Source organism: Xenopus tropicalis, chromosome 1 (genome assembly GCF_000004195.4).
Source record: "Xenopus tropicalis strain Nigerian chromosome 1, UCB_Xtro_10.0, whole genome shotgun sequence".
NCBI lineage: Eukaryota > Metazoa > Chordata > Amphibia > Anura > Pipidae > Xenopus > Xenopus tropicalis.
The window spans coordinates 80,306,788-80,325,931 of record NC_030677.2 but is presented as its reverse complement, the minus strand read 5'-3'; the positions used below and the strand labels follow the sequence as shown (position 1 = coordinate 80,325,931).

The window sequence follows — 19,144 nt, the reverse complement described above, 5'->3', positions numbered from 1 at the left end:
ATTCTTTAAAAAGGACAATCCTGTTTAACAAGCTGTACATGTTCTCTAGGTCTCACAGTTGTACTTACCTGCTAATGAGCAGCTCACAGAACTTGTAGTGCCCCTTGTCAGCTGCTATAGTTAGTGCTGTATCTCTAGAAGAGGGCACTGGAGGAGCATTGACATCTGCACCTTTATCAAGAAGAACCCTCCCTACTTCCGCGTAGCCCCCAGAGGCAGCTTCCATTAAAGGAGTAAGACCAGTCTGTATAAAGGGAGAGTAAGAAAAAGGCAGCAGCTGAGATTTACTGTATTGAAACATTTTTTTAGAGCTTCAATATTAAAACAAAACAAAAAAAAAAAAAAACTACTGATTAACAGAAATCTAAAGTTAATTTCAAGGAGATACATAACTTAAGTTGTCCCATTTCAAAAATAAGTTGTTTTGTGGTCATCATAAACCAGCACAAATATAACCTAAAAATACTTTAATATTTGGCCCACTGATAAAATTTAGTTACACACTATTTTACATTAAAAAAAAAGTTAGTGGCGTAATTGTTCCTTTAAATAAATGTTAACTCAATGAATACCATTTACCTTGGCTCGATGCTCCACATTGGCCTTCCGATCAAGTAATAAACTAACTACTTCTGTTCTCCCTTGGAAACATGCCAGAGTAAGTGCTGTGTTACGATTGGTTTCTATTTGGGCGTTGATGTCTGAACCCATATCCAAAAGCAGCTTAACAGCAGCAGTGTGTCCATTCATTGCTGCCAACATTAGTGGAGATATTCCCAACTTGCTACCAGTCCTGAGAGAGAACAAAGGGGCAGGTAACCATAGACATTTCAGTTAAATTAGACATTTTATTTAAGCTGTACAAAAACCCACATGTATTTTTTTGGTCTGTTCTGTATTTTTGTTTCCTTTTTTTTACCTTACATTTTTGTAACCTTCCATCTTAAAAATGGCACATGTGTCCCCCACTCTAGGCAAGAGAAATTATATTCAAGTTCTGACTTGAATAGGCCTTGCAGATGGTGCCCTGGCTGGAGTCAAATCTAGCACAATGCAAACATTGTTTCTTGTTTAACTGGTAGCAAATATAATTTAATCTATGTAAGACTACAACAAAAAAGCTAATGAGTGGAACAGACTTTTTCAGAGTAGGTGGTGCACAAAATAAGTATAAACTAGCAGCCAGAGTCTTCTCTTCACAGATATATTGCGTGCTTCATGATTGCAATATGGTATTGTAGTATGAAAACTCACAAACCTGGAATTTATCTCTGCTCCTGCATTAAGCAAGATTTTAATAATATTGACATAACCACCCGAAGCAGCCAAACTTAAAGGGGTGTAATCAGAAACATTCCTATGCTCTTTGTTTGCCGCTCGAGCCAAAAGCAACTCTACAACCTGAAATGATAAAACAACACAATAAGAAATGCATTTAGCAGACATTCTTAGGTAGGTACATTATATAAAGGACAGGACTTAAAAAAACTGACTCGAGGACTACATTAAACCCTAAATTTAGGCAAGGGGAAAATATGTTCAGTGGCCCATATTCAGATGCAGGGCATACAATTTGGAATGCATATAGTATTGCTTTAGAGAATAGAACTGTGGGGTATTGCCCCAACCCAATTAAAAAAATGGGTTGATGAGCCAGAGATATCACAATATGATGTCTAACTCCAATGCAGTTAATGACAAATGACTGGAACACTGAGCATCATTCAACTCTCCTTCCCTAAGTTTCACCGCAGCCCATGCAATTTTATTAGAGAAGGCTGTATAAATATGATGCATAAAAACAAAGAAAACCTATCAAATACTAATCAAATCAATGAAAATATGACAATCTATGTCCCACAAAGAACGCCCCAGTTTATAGAATTACATTATAATAAAACAATCACCTCTTGTCTCCCACCAGAGCAAGCCAAGGATAAAGGTGTGTCTTTGGTCCTCTCTGACTGAGCTTCAATGTCTGCACCATTGTCTAGCAAAATTTCTACCACGCCAACATGACCAGCAGTTGCAGCCAAGATGAGAGGTGTAAAGCCTGAAAATAAGTATTAAAACAGCACAAGGGGACATTTACCTGTGCATATATAATGTATACAGCAAACAGACAAAATATAGTTTAATAAGTATTACTGTTCATGAAGGTGCCTGACTACTTTTTTCACAATTTGTTCTGTTGCAAATAAAAATGTGTGATAAACATTCAGAATCTTCATACAGCAAAATGACTTTCTACAATACAAATGTAACTAGTTTTTTATTCAACAGTAACGAATACACCGAGACTCAATGTTATGATTTAACAGCATTTTATAAATTATGGCCTCCAATTCTAAACAATGACTAGAAAAATCCATTAATGCAAAGTTGGTAATTCATGGTAGTTCATTATTCATGAAAAGATCATCCAATGCTGCCAGTGATACCATGCTTAAATTATTAAATCAGTCAGTTCATTAAATGGAACCAGCTATGAACATAAATTACTGATTCATACAAAGTTTATCAAATGCGGTCAATTAAATCCAAAGTTTACTAATAATTATGAATTGTATTTTTAATGAAGCTACTGAAACAGCTACTATTTTTTGATAATAGGTGTATCAAAAAATGTATCAGCCAGCTACAGCTAGAACAATGAAAGGAAATATTTGATTGGTTGGGTAGATTTGCATGTGGTCAGCAACACATCAGTGTTGAAAAATTACCCTGGCAAGCTGTCATCTGATGAAAACACAGGATAATCCATTTAAACTAACTGCCAATATAATGCTATTCAACATGGATACATCCATGAAGATAACAACTTACATGGATGACATATGCACTGTTTTGGGCACAAACTATATCTTGGTAAGTCTCCCTTAAGCACTCTGTCTGTGTGAGATCAGGGGTCAAGCACTGACACCTGTACTGCCCTTTTCCTACCCCAAAGGGCAGCATAGCCAGCCAGTCTGTGCAGTAAGTTTCATCCTTAACCTCAAGAAGGTAGTTATAGTTTGTTAGGGAGACACAATCTTACCCTACCTCTTCTACTAGTTACTCTCTGTGCCTTCTGTGTTACAACAAATTGTAAGAAAATGGAGTCAGCACTATATATGGAGAAGGGAGTATTCTAAAGTTTTCTCCTGCCTCCAGTAGTAGGTAACCCCTGTGCATTAACAGTCCTTAACTTAAATAATTTCTCTCTAAGTGCCCCCCCCCCCTTTTTTTTTTACAACCTATCAGTAATCGCTTACAAATGTAGTATTCAGTAATCCAAATTCTTAGCACAATGAGGAACATCACAAATATATGATGTCATATATGTTATGAAAATAATGATCACGTATATGTAAACTGCATATGTCAAAATGCAAAAGTATAGAAAACTTACCTTTTTTGTCACGGTGTTCAATATTAGCTCCATGTTCAAGAAGGGTTTGCACAAGTTCTTCATGTCCTCCAGCACAAGCAAGCGTGAGAGCTGTATCATGGTTGCTTTCAGTCTGTTGGAAATTTGAGAGTCGCATAACATTTAATTGAGCATTTATTAGCATTCAATAAAACATTATCAGAGATAAATATTGTATACTAGAAAATGAAGTGAGCAGCTAAAAGACCACCTATTATTTTTAAAGAGAGACAGCACTGAGAATTCTTATGATTTCCCAACAAGAACAACTTTAATTAGTCAAGGGGTATGGGGAGGGCTTATTTGCTCAATATGTTAATATACTAAACATGTTACTATATTGTACCTGTAGCTTTTTTCTAACATGTCTTAGCTATACACGATTATTTGGATGCTATGGACAAAAACACAACTGCAATTTAGCACTCTGATTATGAACTGACCTCTACAGAAATGTCCCTATAAGAGACCCAAGTTGACAGAGAAGACTCTGTGGTACAGCATGATAGCTGGCCAAGTTAAAGGCTACCTAGAGATCCACAGGGAGCTATCTGCCATGCATGCAGTCTTTCCACTGGAGATTCCTATTGTTGCCGGTGGAAAAGCATTTCAGAGCGGTTAGTAGCCTGCAGTAGCAGAGATCTATTGCAGGTGACTAAACCACTCCATCGGACATTAGCCTTAACCATTTACCAAAACTTTCTACTGATAGCAGATAGCTTCAAGCAATACATAAACATCACATAAACCAGCAAAATACTTATTTTTTGTAGGGTACAAAACAAAACATTAGTAAAATGTTTTTCCTGTTTTTCCTAAAATGACATTTCAAAAAGGCAGTCAAGTTTTATCAAGCATCATACACTGCAATTTTTGTTAATGTATTTATAGATACCATACAATGTCCCTTCGGGGAGTATTTCATAGGCTGGAACCACCAGGCTAAGCTGCATTTCCTAGCAAATTGCTTCTCAACTCTAATCCTCATAAGCTGTGGCTTGTTCTTTAGTAAAGGGGGATTAGTTGGCCTTTATTTGCCAACACAGTCACAAACTATGTGTTAGCCATTCTCAAAAAGGAAGTAGCTCCAAAGTGTCTCCTTCATATTGTGACACTCAACAAGCTGTGGCCATCAGAGAAGTGCATATAAAATGAGTATTCAATTTATATCATATTTAAAAGAGGTCCTAAACCAAAGGAGCAGCAAGATGTCTTAAAGGGGACCTGTCACCCTAACAAATAATTTCAAATTCTTTTCTATCAGGTTAGTCAAGCATAATTAACTTCACTTACACTATATAAATAAATTTAAATCTTGCTTCCTTTAGTCTTGGAATTACACGACTACAGCAAGCAGGCAAAGGCCATTTTGTTAGTAAGGAAAGCTTTGCATCAATACCAAAATCTTGTTTATATGCCAGAATGGGGGGCCCGATGCCCATGCACTGGCTACACAATAAGACAGTGAGGAGGGAGGAGAAAGTGAAGAGGGCAAGTGACATCTACGAAGTGCTGAATGGAAAGTGAAAGTAATAGACTGCCCTGCCTCTATGCCTAAGGCATAAAGGTGGGGCAGGCAATATATGATTGACAGCTGGGATTTTTAAATGCCTTCATAATGGGTATGGATGTGCTAATATAAAAAGGAATTTGGATTTCATGTTTAATATGAACAGGACTTTTATTATACAGCTTATGTCTAGGTGACAAGTCCCCTTTAAAAATAGACAAGGAAATCGCAAAGCTTAAAATGGGCTGGTGGAAGATCTGTGTACTTCTAATAATTTTCTGATATTTGGCAAATGCAGATACCTGAGCATAAACAGTTCCTTCTTAAGGACTGAAGCCCAAAACTGGTAAAACCTCATGCAAAATTATGTTTTCATCCTTTGAGTTAATGTCCTTTTTAATGCAAGAATGACAACTTGTCATCTACAAAACTCCCCAGATTCTTCTCAAGGATACCCCCAACACACTACCATTTAGTGTATAACGCGCATTTATATTATTTATAATTATATAATTACTTTTTAACGGACATCTAAGGGTTGCTCCGGTGTGTGATTGAAGCTGTACTTCTAGTTTTCGTCTGTTGAATACTATGCGTTCGTGGCTTCTAACACCCAGACCATTAACAGACAGTGGCGAGCTTGTTTTTTGAATTCCTGTTTGACTTTGCAGGTTGCTGGGAAGTGAGCGACAGACCCAGGGTTTTATACACCCATGTCAAATATAGCTTTTGGGTATGCCTTGATTAATTAGTGATTTCATATTTGCTTTATGTTTAATTAGTACTGGCACCTTTACATTTCTAAAATGTAAATGTTTGTGATAATTCATATGTTTGTAATTGTTTAAGAGAATTCCCTCTATTTATTTGGTTTTGAATTGGCAAGATCTGTTACACATAAAACCATTCTGGCACAAACTCACGGTATTGTGATTTGTAAAGTATACAAGTATCCTATCCTTATTACCCCTTTCAAAAACTTTCCTGTCATTGATGTCAGACTAACAGGCATGCATCAGTAGTTATACGACTAGAACTGGATCTATTAAAATGGAGACCTTCATAAAAGCTGGCTCCTCAGTTGAGTAGACAGATGAAAAATAGTTCAGTATTTCTGCTTTTTCCCTGTTCTCATCAACTAAATGACCTCCATGAGATAAAGGTCCCACCCGTTTTTTTTTTTTTTTTTTTTTAAACTATTCATATAATTAGTCTTCTGTGAGAAAGGCCTGTAGTGTATAGAGAGCTATAACTGACACCTGTTTTTCCTCCATTTAAGGGCAATAACATACATGGCTACAAATCTTCCCGAAAACGCCTTCCCATAGACAGTGAGATTGCACATGTAAAACATATTACAGGTATAGGACCTGTTACCCAGAATGCTTGGGTCCTGGGGTTTTCTGGATAAAGGATCTTTCTGTAATATGGATCTCCATACTTTAAGTCTGCTAAAAATCATTTAAATATTGAATAAACCCAATAGGATTGTTTGCCTCCAATAAGGATTAATTATATCTTAGTTGAGATCAAGTACAAGGTTCTGTTTTATTATTACAGAGAAAAATTTTTAAAAATTAGAATTATTTGCTTAAAATGGAGTCTATGGGAGATGGCCTTTCCGTAATTCAGAACTTTGTTATTCTAGGCAAAGTATCTTCAGAGAGAATTGTAGCCAGCGGTAGCGATTTTTTAATGCTGGCTACAAACCTCTCTGCCATTGCCATTTTATTCTACACAGTTTATTTGTTATATATATCTGGAGTCCACAGGCCCCATTAAAAGCTTGTTTTTACAAACCAGGGCTGTATAACTGGAGGCAGATGGGCCAGACATGGCCATTCAAAAGATCTTGATGGCCCCCAAAGGCCCAAGAACTTTCCATCTTTTATAGCTTTTTCATTATCATGTGATAAGTTCACTTGTAACATCCAATTTCTCAAAACACTATCAAGCTGTTGTCTAACTTAGCATCAGACTGGAGTCTGTAAAGCCATGGGAAAAAAAGAAAGCATTAGGGTAACTTTGAAGTGATTTATATTTTTAAGAATGATAGTGATGTCCCTATAGGCATTTATGTAAATCCCGGAAGAGGTTTTTGTGAAACCCAATACATGGTTTAAAACCTGTGGGATTTTAAAATGTTAAATTCTTTCATCCTGGATGCCAGAAATGTATACAGGTATAGGATCTATTATCCAATATGATCAGGACTTGGGGTTTTCTGGATAATGGATTTTTCTGTAATTTGATAAAAATCCTAAACATAATTACCCCAATAAGTTGTTGCCTGCAATAAGGATTTATTATATAATAGCTAGAATCAAGTACAAGGTACAATTTCATTGTTAGAGAAAAAAGAAAACATTTTTAAAAATTAGAACGATTTGCTTATAATGGACTCTATAGGAGATGGCCTTCCCGTATTTCAGAGCCTTCTGGGAAATAGGTTTTCATAATACTGATCCCATACCTGTACAATCAGAGTTTTGACTAAGCAATATATGAATATCCATATTTAAAAGAGGAATATATATCATGCCGAAAATAGTGACTCATCTGTGAATTAGTGATTTACCTGTAATTTTTTTTTTTAGTGCAGCCCAAAAGATGAAAATCTCATGGGTAATTACAATTACCCTTTATGAAAATGCTATAGTTTATGATATTTCCTGAGCTAAACAGGCCAAACAGCGAAACGGAAGCTACTCCTTGGCTCTTCACAGATAGGCAGCCACTCCTTAGGCTAAAGCTGGCCATACACGTACCGATAAAATCATACGAAACCTAGTTTTGTACGAATTTTGGACTACGTGGGCTCTGAATTATCTTTCCGATCATTTTTAGTTTAGTTGATTGGGCAAATTAGAAAATTTTGGTCCAATAGCGATAAAATCTGTGCGTGTATTGGACAATATCTTTGGGAGACCTACACCTACTTAGGTATGATTGGTGTCTGCCAACTATTTCATGTTCAGAACATCCTCAGATTTGAGGGCTTATCCTAAAATTTCACATTGTTGCATTTAAATGTACAACCCATATCTGAACGTTCGTTGGAAAAAGGCTAAAATCTGTACGTGTATGGCCACCTGAATGTTACATGAAAACCACCAAAATCTGCTTGCATGTCCCATGTTCCAGCAGCACCGACAGGCATCTACCTGTCAAAAAAACAACTTTGCATTCTTGGACTGAAATCTGCCCTGCATGCAAATTAACAGGCAGATAAAGTGCCTGTCAGTACTGCTGAAATTTCAATAAATGCATTAAATGCCACAACAGACTTAGGAAGTGGGAAAGTATGTTCAATTGTTACACTCCTTGTTGGAAACTTTGAAATGCCATCAAAAAGACTAAACATTTGTCAATATTTGATGACTAAAAGTCTGGGTAACAATAAATAAAAAATCTACTATTTAGTCCAAAAGTAGTACTATGTCAATTAATAATTTTCTTTAAAAACACATCATATATTGAAGTGTTCCTTTGATATATAAATATTACATGCTGATATTGTCAGCAGATTATAAAACTTTGTATACTTTTTCACACTTATACCATCAACCATTTCATATCTATCATGTTCCATAAATTTTTTTTTCATCTTTGAACTTTTGTATGTTTATTTAAATGGATACTTATAATTGCACAGGATACAGGCACATATTTTGGTTCTTACCTGTGCGTCAATATCTATGGAAGGGTAGATAGGTAGCATGGCTGAAGGAGATATGATGGGGCTTGGAGTTGGCGTCTGTGGTTGGGAGATGGAAGTTGCAATGCTGTGGGTAGGAGTGTTTGATATTGCAGATGTTCTTCCACTCACTGCTGTTGAATAAAATGTCTACACTTAGTCGGGCTAGAAAAGATTAATTAAAGCATTGGGTTGCACAGTATTTAGGAAGAAAAACACTTTGTAGAAGAAAAAATATGACTTTAAAAAAGTGTACTAAATACTTTGTCATCAAGAGTATACCCGATTTCCAGCAAAAGAAATGACAAAATAGGCCTAGAAATAAAGTGTTAAATACATAAATATAATAACTATAAAGGAACCAAAAACCAATGTTATTAGCTCTCATGAGTATAATGTTGTTCATAGTCATATACAGCTGGACAAACTTTCACCATCCAACTGATGCATACATGAATTACCTATCTCTTAAATAGAAAAATATTTTAAAATTACAAAAATTAAACTTAGCTTTTTTTTAATGTTAATGAATCAGACCTAATATATAAAAGCAAGCACTTCCTGCGCATACACAGAAAAAAAATTCAAAATGTATTCATTGTTCTCTGTTATGCAGTGCAGTAGGATTTACCATCATAGTAAAGAGCTGAAGGCATACGTGTCATACATACACATATTCATGAACACTGCAAAAGTCCCTTTACCTAATAGTAGTTTTTATATTAAATGTTTATATAACAATGTCGAAAAATTAATATCCTCTACTTGTATCTAGTAGAATTAAATCTAAAACAACTGGACTTTTCTGACATTTTTCCTTGAAAAAGTTTCACCACTCATCCAAGTGGCTTTTTCAATTCAAATGACTGGTAGGGAATTGAACTGAAGTCATTTGAACTAAAGAAGCCACTCGGATGAGTGGTGAAATGTTTTCAAGAAAAAATTTCCAATGTCAGAAAAGTCCAGTTGTTTTAGACTTAATTCTACTAGATACTGTATATCATGACCTGAATGAAAGAGAATCTTCATAGACATCCTCTACTTGTGTACAGGGGATACACGCCTGAATGCTGCATTCCCTGCCGATAAGCTATATCCATGACAAATAGTGCACACACAGGACTTATGCTATGACAATTTTTATTCTACTTTGTTAAAACTTGATTCCAGGTCCTTCAAAAGCTTACCAGAACTCAGACTGAAATGTTGACAAATTGGAATAAAAATGCTAGCAAAAGTCCATGGTATACATCTAATTTATGTTATATGCATATGGGTATACCAAGTATATACATACATTATATTATATATATTTTTTTTTTTTTTTTTTGCTTTGCAGGTTAAGGCTTAAATAACAGGGATGCAAAGGATTAAAAATTTCTTGCTTTGGCTGAATGCCAAAAACCTGCTAATAACCTATTTGAATACCAAACGCTATGGGCTAAACTCTATCGGAGATTTTGTAGGAAGGACAAAATGCATCCTACAAGTTGGATGAGGTCACATGGATCAAAATATAATGGTACCGATAGAAAAACCTGATGTGTAAACTACTTAAAAAGGATTGCCATCTAACACAACATGCCTATCGTAAGGGAAAGCTGCATGCTGCAACTTCATCCGACAACATCTGATGGCGTCCAACACTTTTTTTTTAACTCACTGAAATACACTAACTGTCGGATGTAGATGCATGAACAAAACACTCCATCACACTGATGTAGGATATAAAATCTGTTGCACGACAGGATCAACACAAAATCTGATCAAAATCTTCCATGTTGTTTAGCCCTAAGGTTCTCATTTGAACATAATCAACAAAATAGTATCATGTGTGAACAAAAACGTAGCACCTTCAGTTGTGCAGTCCTTTCGGCAAGTGTTACACATGGTATTTTCTCCACTAGCATATAGAATACCTCAATCCCCTGATTTCTGCCACATCTTAAGTAAGCAGTAAAAGATACGGTATCTGTTAGTAATTTCACACACTGGTCAGGAGAAACGCAAACGTTTTTATTTCTGTGCCAAGCAGATCAGAATTTTCTCTATCAGTCTATTTAAAAGGCAGATAAAACACCATGTATGACACTAGCCTTAATCTCTCAGGACAGTATAGATTGTGATTTTTATCCTGGAATCAGTAAATTCTTAAGAAAAAGTACAATTAAAGCTAACTACAAGTATATATGAACGCAGCAACTTTGACATAGGAGAAAGTAGATGCATGCATGTAATGAGCACTTTATGTTCATTACAATAAATCAGGGAGCAAAAACTGAAAGCCATGTTTGAATAATAGATATTATAGAAAAAAATACAGCTGTTATGGGAGGATAAAACATGTACAGATGCATTTTTTTTAAATGCTTAGAAGCCACAAATGGCAATAGTCAGCAGAACAGGAGCCAGTATAAGCTTCAGAAACCTAGCTCTCATAACAGAAAGTGCTGTGCACTTGATGTTAACTGGGCTAGAAAAGTCCATGTTGGTGGTTAAAATTCCTCTTTGTTAATGTTTAATACCAGGTACCAAGCATTTTGTATAACAGTTTCCAGCACTGTATTACTATGTTTTATAATATATAAGTATAGCTTGGACCAAAAAAATTGGAACACTCTGTTCCAAAATGTGCACAGTAATTTTTAGGATTATTTTGTGAACTTAATCTCCAGTGTCCAAAAAACAAACTGCATCACTAATTACTAAAAAAAACCATAAAACACTTCTTATAACCATTCATTTTGTAAAACATACAAAAGATGTGCTTAAGGCCATTTAAAAAAACATACACCACATTATTTAAAGGGGCCATATACCTTATTTTTCAACATGAGTTCAATTAATAGGGCAAGCAATAAGGGGATTGGTTGTTTATAGAGTACTTGTTACCTCTTGAAAACAAAGATAGCAAAGGTAAAAACATTTAAAAGAGATTTTGTTTTCTAATTAAAAGAATAGGAAACCTATTTATTGCGCTCATGCCGAACAAAGTTGTACACTGTAACTGTGGTTGAAGAACGCATACAACTAGAATACAACTGTTAAGCTATGCTTTAACATTTCAAACATTTTGGTAAAATACAGTAATGAAAAGTGGCTTAAATCATCATACCCACCTGCCATGATGTCATCCAGCGTATCAGTGAGGGTCTGAGCAGGACTGGCTACCATTAACCCTTCTTGTGTTTCTGCAAGGACACTTTGTCCCAGCCCTGTTAGTTGTGCTTGACCCAACTCTTGCTGTCCAGCTAGAACTCCTTGGAGATCTGTGAGATTAGCAATGGGTCCAGGGGATAATGAGCTAGCTGCCAGGGGCAAAGTCTGAGGCATTGCCAATGGCTGCATTGGTGCAAAGCCCATTTGCACTGCAGTCTGCTGGGAGTCCTCTTTAAGCAGGATGCTGTCAACCTGCTGCAAATGTGTATAGTCTACTTCTGTGATCTCTTCCCCAACCCCTACAGGAGTCAAAAGCCCCAGATGTTGGCAAGATTGCTGCTGTTGTTGCTGCTGAAGTTGTATTCTCTGTGCCTTCACTTCAAGGTACTGCTTTTTTAACTGCTGCTGGGTCTTAAGTTGCAACTCCCTCTCTACTTTTTGTAGCTCCTCCAAAATCTTTTGCTTTTTCTGGATCTGCTCTTCCCGGGTTTTGTTTAGCTCCTCTATCTTCTCCTTCGTTAACTGGTCAGCGTGGGCCAACTCTAGGGATTGTAACTGGGCATTCTTTTCAATGGCTTCCTTAATTCGTTGCTCCAGCTCAGTCAATTTCCCCTGAGCTTCTTCTACAATACTCTCTGGAGACTGACTGCTGATGTACCCCTGCACGTCCTGCACGTCTGGCACATGGCCACTGGGCTTCTGTTTAGAAGTAGCTGTGTGAAAAGAAAACCCCCTCAGAACCAAAAAAATGGTATCATCATGTCTGTGAAACTTGCCAGGCATGTGAAGTGTAGTAAGGATAGAAACATTAACAAAATTAAGAACCAATATAAAAGGCTATCAATACATATGCATGGAGCTGCATGGTTTTCTTTTTCCTAGTGCGGTCTCTTCTATTTATAAAACAGTCTAAAATCCTAGCAACCATTAAAGGTAAAAGAGCACCTCTTTTCTTGAAAAACAATGAAAAAAAAGGGAACAGACTTTGACGGACATTTAAAAGGGAATTGTTTTACAACTGAATTTATGAACTGGCCCTATTAAGCTTATGGATTTTACTTCAAAACAGAAAGCTTTTTTCAAAGTGGCTGTGGTTCTTTTAAATGTAGGAGCTTACAGAAGCAGCATCCAAGTATGCCACATAAATTACAAAATGAATAATTAGTAATGTATGAGAAGGCTGGCAGAATGATAAAGTAAAGATCAAAAAGACAAAAAATGTCCCTCTATGTAGCTACCTATCTTTTAAACAGGTTAATTGGCTGAGAATAAAACTAAACCTTTATATGTATATATAACTAAACCTATATAAAACTAAACCTTTATAAAACTAAACCTATATAAAACTAAACCTATATAAAACTAAACCTATATAAAACTAAACCTATATAAAACTAAACCTATATAAAACTAAACCTATATAAAACTAAACCTATATAAAACTAAACCTATATAAAACTAAACCTATATAAAACAAAAAATATATATATATATATATATATATATAGATCAATAAAAGAAGAAAAGAATTCCGCCTTAAATGTATTTTTTTTTTTTTAAATAAATACATGTATAATTAAATCTGAATAAAGTAACTTCTTTGGGAATTTTAGCCTTAGTTGAAAATGCTATGTACATGGAGTGTGAAAATAGCTTGGATTAAACATACCAGGAATGTCTACAGAGGCGAGTATTGTTGCTAAAGGGAGATGGGCTGTAAACACAACAGACAAAGCAAAAGTCTTTGAATGCAAATTCTCTCTCATTTTACTGAAGTAGAAAATAAAACTGCCTGAGTTCAAATGGTTAATACTAAAGGTAAAGATTTTGTTTAGAAAAATGCTCAACAGTACAACACACATACATACACACACACTCACATAAACAAAGCGTTTGACATACATCAACTTGCAATTAATAAAATACATAATTAAGCAATATCTGACAAAACCTCCAAAAGAAGGAGACTTAAAAACTGCACTTTACACTTAATTCTGAAAAACACACAATGTTAACTGAACAGTAACACCAAATACATTTTTTAATACTTTAAAGGAACACTAACACCAATAAATGAAAGTGTATAAAAGTAACTAAAATATAATGTGCTGCTGCCCTGCACTGGTAAAAGTTGTGTGTTTACTTCAGAAAGTCGACTATAATTTATATAAATAAGCTGCTATGTAGCCATGGAGGCAGCCATTCAGAGGAGAAAAGGCACAGGCACATAGCAGATAACAGATAAAACACTATTGTATTCTACAGAACTTATCTGTTATCTGCTATGTAACCTGTGCCTTTTCTCCTTTTTTCCAGCTTGAATGGCTGCCCCCGTGGCTACACAGCAACTTATTATATCAATTATAGTAGTGTTACTGTAGCAAACACACCAGTTTTACCAGTGCAGGGCAACAGTGCATTATATTTTTATTACTTTAAAGCTCTTTCATTTTTTGGTGTTACTGTTCCTTTAAGGAAAACTATACCCCCAGAATAAATACTTAACAGATAGTTCACTTAACATAATATAAACTATTAAAGAATCTCTCCAAAATGAAATATGTATCAGTAAATATTGCCCTTTTACATCCTTTCCCTTGATCCACCATTTAGTGATGGCTGTGTGCTTCCTTAAAAACCACATGACCAGAAATAATGTATCTTTAACTGAAACAGGAAGTGGTGTCAAAGCAAATGACAGAACTCTGTCCATTAATTGGCTGATGTGGTCTAGCATGTATGTGTGCCTTGGCTTGTTTGTGTGCACTGTGAATCCTATGATCCCAGGAGGTGGCCCTTAATTCTTAAAATGGCAATTTTCTATATAGGAGTACCCAATAGCACATACTAATAAAAAGTATATTTTTATGAAAATGATCTATTTAAATGAAGCAGCGTTTTACATATGAGCTTGTTTATGCGTTATATTTTTATAGAGACCTACATTGTTTGGGGGTATAGCTTTCTTTTAATTCCCCTCCAAACAGCTGTAATGATCGGATTGATTTTTTTTTTAAATCTTTAGCTTGAAACTGATTTGCAAAGTGCCCAAAAGGAAAAAGGTGATAAGGTGATGGCAGCTTGAATTAATCTGTGCGCTGAACCTAAAGTCAGCTTTGCACCGATGACCTAAAGCACCTAAGCTTTTTTTTCAGCGCCCGCAGATTAAATTTATATTTCTATTCCTTTGGACAGCTTTTGGGGTAATGATAGGAGTGTATATTTAAGCTGCAGACGCTGAAAAAAGCTTAGGTGCTGTAGGTCATCAGTGCCAAGCTGACTTCTGATTCAGTGCTCAGAGGAATTCAGGCTGCTGTCACCTTTTTACCTTTCCCCTCTGGGGCACTTTGCACATCAAACTCAAGCTGAAGTAAGCCTTATCTATCATTATAGCTCGTTTTGGGGGGAATTAAGTATTAAAAAAAATTGTAGTTACTGTTCCTTTAAGGACTAAGACACAAGGGACAATTAGTCGGCACTAGTTTCCTTCATGACACCAACGGCGCACAATTAGTCAGCTTGACTCGTTTATTAATCTATGGCAGCTAAATCACCGCTATTAGTTGCCGCTACCAAGTTTTAAACGTTGCACCGATTAATTGCCCAATGTGTCTTTGTCCTAATAATATAGCAGGATGGTCAATATTCCCAAGTAGCAAATTGCTTTAAATTCATCAACCACAAATAAATGGCAGCTCTTAAAGAAATTGTTCACCCCTAAAAAACCCAATTATTTTTAAGACTGGCCTATTCTTACATTTTTTTTAATGGGTTTCTAATTAGCTTTCTTGCATTCTGGTTGTGGGGGGTCACTCACGACATCAACCAAAAATTACATTTTCTCTTTTTTTTTTTTTTACTGTTATGTTTTTTCTTAGCAACTCTGCTTTTCATTTTCCATTCAAAATTACCTTAGCACCAAAGCCTCTGTTTGGTATTATGAACTAAGTACAAAATAGCTGATACAATTTTATATCTCATATAAAATTATCCATTCAAAGACCTCTTGAAATAAACTACCCCTTTAAAAGGGAACTCTGGCTTTCTAAACTTTTATTTGTTAGTGCCCCACACAACACAGAAACCCCTATTAACCCTATAAATGTAATCTGTACCTTCAAGAACTATGAAAAAAAATTATTTTTATATGCTGAAGACAGCATGCAGGAACTACACAACCCACAATGCACTAAACTTTGATGTTCCATTCCATATGGATGTCACATCAAAGTTGTCAGCCAGATCAGCATGAGAAGGGGGGGGGGGGGGGAGACTAGGCTAAGGTAACTGTTACAAACCATATTTTTATATTCAAAATCATAAACAGGCTGCATATTTGTAACTGATCTATATTGCAATTTTGCTTGAAATTATGTTAACTTTTCAAAAAGCTTAAGTTGTGTTTGAAAGGAGTTCCCCTTAAATAGAAATTAGTGGAGCACTCTATATAAAGTCTTAATAGGTAAATGAACCTAATAAGTTCACTAAATTAAACTAAGTCCATAAAAAAGAATGTGATTCTCTTATGGGGCAGGGTCTCTTAACACAATCCTATTGTCAGGACTGCCTGGTCTACAACAACTTCTGTTTACCCACTGTAGTTTCTCTGGTTTAAGCAATAGGAGGCTGTGTTTTAATTTTAATAATTTTAATCTATTTGATGCCTCTGCCTTCCTGGGCTAATGCCTGTTATTCATTAGATTCAGATTTTGTTACTTTAAAAGGACATGTCAACCCCAAAACTAATTTTTTGCCTAATAAAAGGAAACATAATTCTAGGCAATTTTCCAACATCAATTTGTTAAAAATTAGTGCTTTAAAAGTTATTTGTAAATGTAATTGCTACAGAAAGCAGCATTAGCTGAACTCCTGGTTGTTACTTTTTAAACAATGTTGCAAGTGCCAGGCCCCTCCAGCAAGTCAGGTCTGTAAAATCTGCTGGCGTTTGTTACATTGTTTCAAATGCCAGAGCCACCAGGCCAGAGAATAGAAAGGACAGGCAGACACTGCTTTTATTAGCAATTGTATATACAAATAACTAAAAAAAACCCATTACAAATATGTAAAGAATGTATATTGCAAAGTTGCTTAGAATCTTTTCTTTTATTAAAAATAGTTTTGGGGTTGACTTGTCCTTTAAATTACTTTAATAACTTTCTATTCAGGTGCCTTCCAGTCTCTCATTCAAACCACTGATTGGTTACTAGGGTATACTAAACCCTAAAAAACAGTTGGCTGTAAATTTCCAAATTTGACAGCTGCTGAACCAAAAAGGTTGGGAAAAAATTCTAAATTATAGAACAATTACATTTAAAGGTTACAGAGATTATAAAACTGAACTTATGAATAGGACTTTATTATGATAGTAAGGGACTAAGTGCTCTTTTATCTTCGTTATCACCTTTATACAGGTCTAAAAAAATCACTCTGCTACCCAGTTTGGCCAAAGAACATCAGGTTTTTGGGTTAGACATTCTAATAATGGTTAAAAACAAACTCTTTAAAAAAGCCCCAAGGTTGGCGCACCAAAGTATAGGTGTTAAATATCTTAACAGAATGTTAAACATTCAGCTAAAAACATTTAATTAAATATATATTTGCATAATATAGGTTGTGACTTGTAAATAGAATAGTACTCCATCAGTTTGAACGTTTAATTGATAAACTATAAACATTAACAAAAGCTTAGAAGAATAACCATTTATTATAGTTAGACTGCATACAACACTAAAAAGCTTATTTATCAATTTTTGAGTTTGTTTTTCTAAATCGAATAAACTTGCATACTGAATGGTTGCTTATTTATAAGGAAAATATTAATAATAAACTCAAATATCTTGAGTTGTTTGAGTTTACGAGCTCTAAAATCTCGACAAATTTGAATTTCAGAATATTGCTTGACTTTGCCTATAACAACTCCCACGGACATATATAGAAACTCGCAAGCTCTTTTTACAAATTTTTACACTGCCCTTTATACTTATTCTGCTGTGTGTGTCTCAATCACTATACAAACAGCTTTTGCTGATATACTGACTATAGTTAAATTACTTGGCCTGCTGCTGCACAGTTGTATTTATGCTTAACAATATAATACTACATTTGAAGGGGGTTTTTTTTTTTTTTTTTTAATAGTGTTTTTTAATACATGTTTTTACATCATTGTTCCATACCCTGTGAATAGAACAGGATTATAAATTGGTGTGCCCAGTTAGTGAGGCAAATATATTTGGGGTTCAAGCATCACTCAAAAGACACTTTAGTACATTTCTGTATGTTGGTTTTGCTTTATTGTAAAGTTTCAGATTTAATTAAAAGTAATTTTTGCAAATTAAAAGATTAAAAAAAAAAAAAAAAAAAAAAAAAGATACTTCCTCTTGCCGCAAGTACATTTTTATGCAATTTAGAATTCAATTAAAATTCACATAATCCTTATAGGGGCAACATGAAGGGTGACCCTCCTTCAGCTCAGTGTGATGAAAACCCTCCCTCATTGCACTGTGACAATGTAACAAAGTAAGGGCAGGGTTGCATGAAAAGGAGTCTAAAAGGACACAGGAGCTGGTCCTAGCAAGCAGAGATAAGACTATTATGATTTCTTTTCTATCCGCGGAATCAAGTGTATGAGCTACGTCATCATCTTCTTCCTATGGGCTCTGGCACACGAGGAGATTTGTCGCCGGCAATTTTTAAAAGAGCGATTTGGCGACAAGACGCCAATGCTAAATCAATGGAAATCGCCAGCTTCAAAACATACGAGGCTACTTCAAATCGCCTGCTGTTTCAAATCGCACACAGACCCTTTTCTGAGCGACTTGAGTAAACATGTGGGAGGGGTAACTATTGAGTGTACCATGGGTAGCAGATCGCCTGGAGCTCAACTCGCATGAAATCTCTTCGTGGATATTGTCGTGGCGACTTGTCGCCAAAGCGCCAGGGGGAAAAAACGCAGGCGACAAATCTCCTCATGTGCCAGAGCCCTTAATCCTCTCTATGGCCCACTCTGGGTGCATATACACAGTAGAGGAAAAAAACGAATTTAGAAGCAAAAAGACCACTTTTTACTCTACCGTGCATACGCACCCAGGCTGCAGAGACAGTCAATAACCAGGGAGATTATAATATGGTAGTATATTGGATTTTTAAGATAAGCTAAAATGAATGGAGATTAGCATTAATAGGCATATTATTTTTCAGCACATTTGCCTTTATGTATAAGTGCCATTCTTCTGTTTGTCTCAGCTGGGCATTCTCCATAGACTATTATAAAATAATATACTGCAGAGTTCTACTACTGCATGTGGAAAATGTCAATAATAAGGCAACTACCAGTTGCATAAATAAAAAAGTGAAAAGTAATTTTATGCAC

The 19,144-nt window shown here is 35.5% G+C and overlaps 1 protein-coding gene across 7 annotated transcripts in view; it reads right to left on the bottom strand.

The window, feature by feature from the left end:
• ankrd17 (ankyrin repeat domain 17) overlaps positions 1-19,144 on the bottom strand; it is a 79,056-nt gene that overhangs the window by 14,381 nt on the left and 45,531 nt on the right. For 4 of the 7 annotated variants that reach the window (XM_002940353.5, XM_018089478.2, XM_031903292.1 and 1 more), the window contains 7 exons: positions 11,736-12,488; positions 8,602-8,750; positions 3,392-3,503; positions 1,908-2,053; positions 1,259-1,401; positions 580-793; positions 69-244 (listed from right to left, as the gene is read on the bottom strand). In XM_002940353.5, the coding sequence (XP_002940399.3) occupies positions 69-244; positions 580-793; positions 1,259-1,401; positions 1,908-2,053; positions 3,392-3,503; positions 8,602-8,750; positions 11,736-12,488 (1,693 nt within the window). The remainder of the gene's footprint in view (positions 1-68; positions 245-579; positions 794-1,258; positions 1,402-1,907; positions 2,054-3,391; positions 3,504-8,601; positions 8,751-11,735; positions 12,489-19,144) is intronic. The other 3 variants (XM_018089479.2, XM_004911071.4, XM_004911072.4) reach the window with 3 other exon arrangements.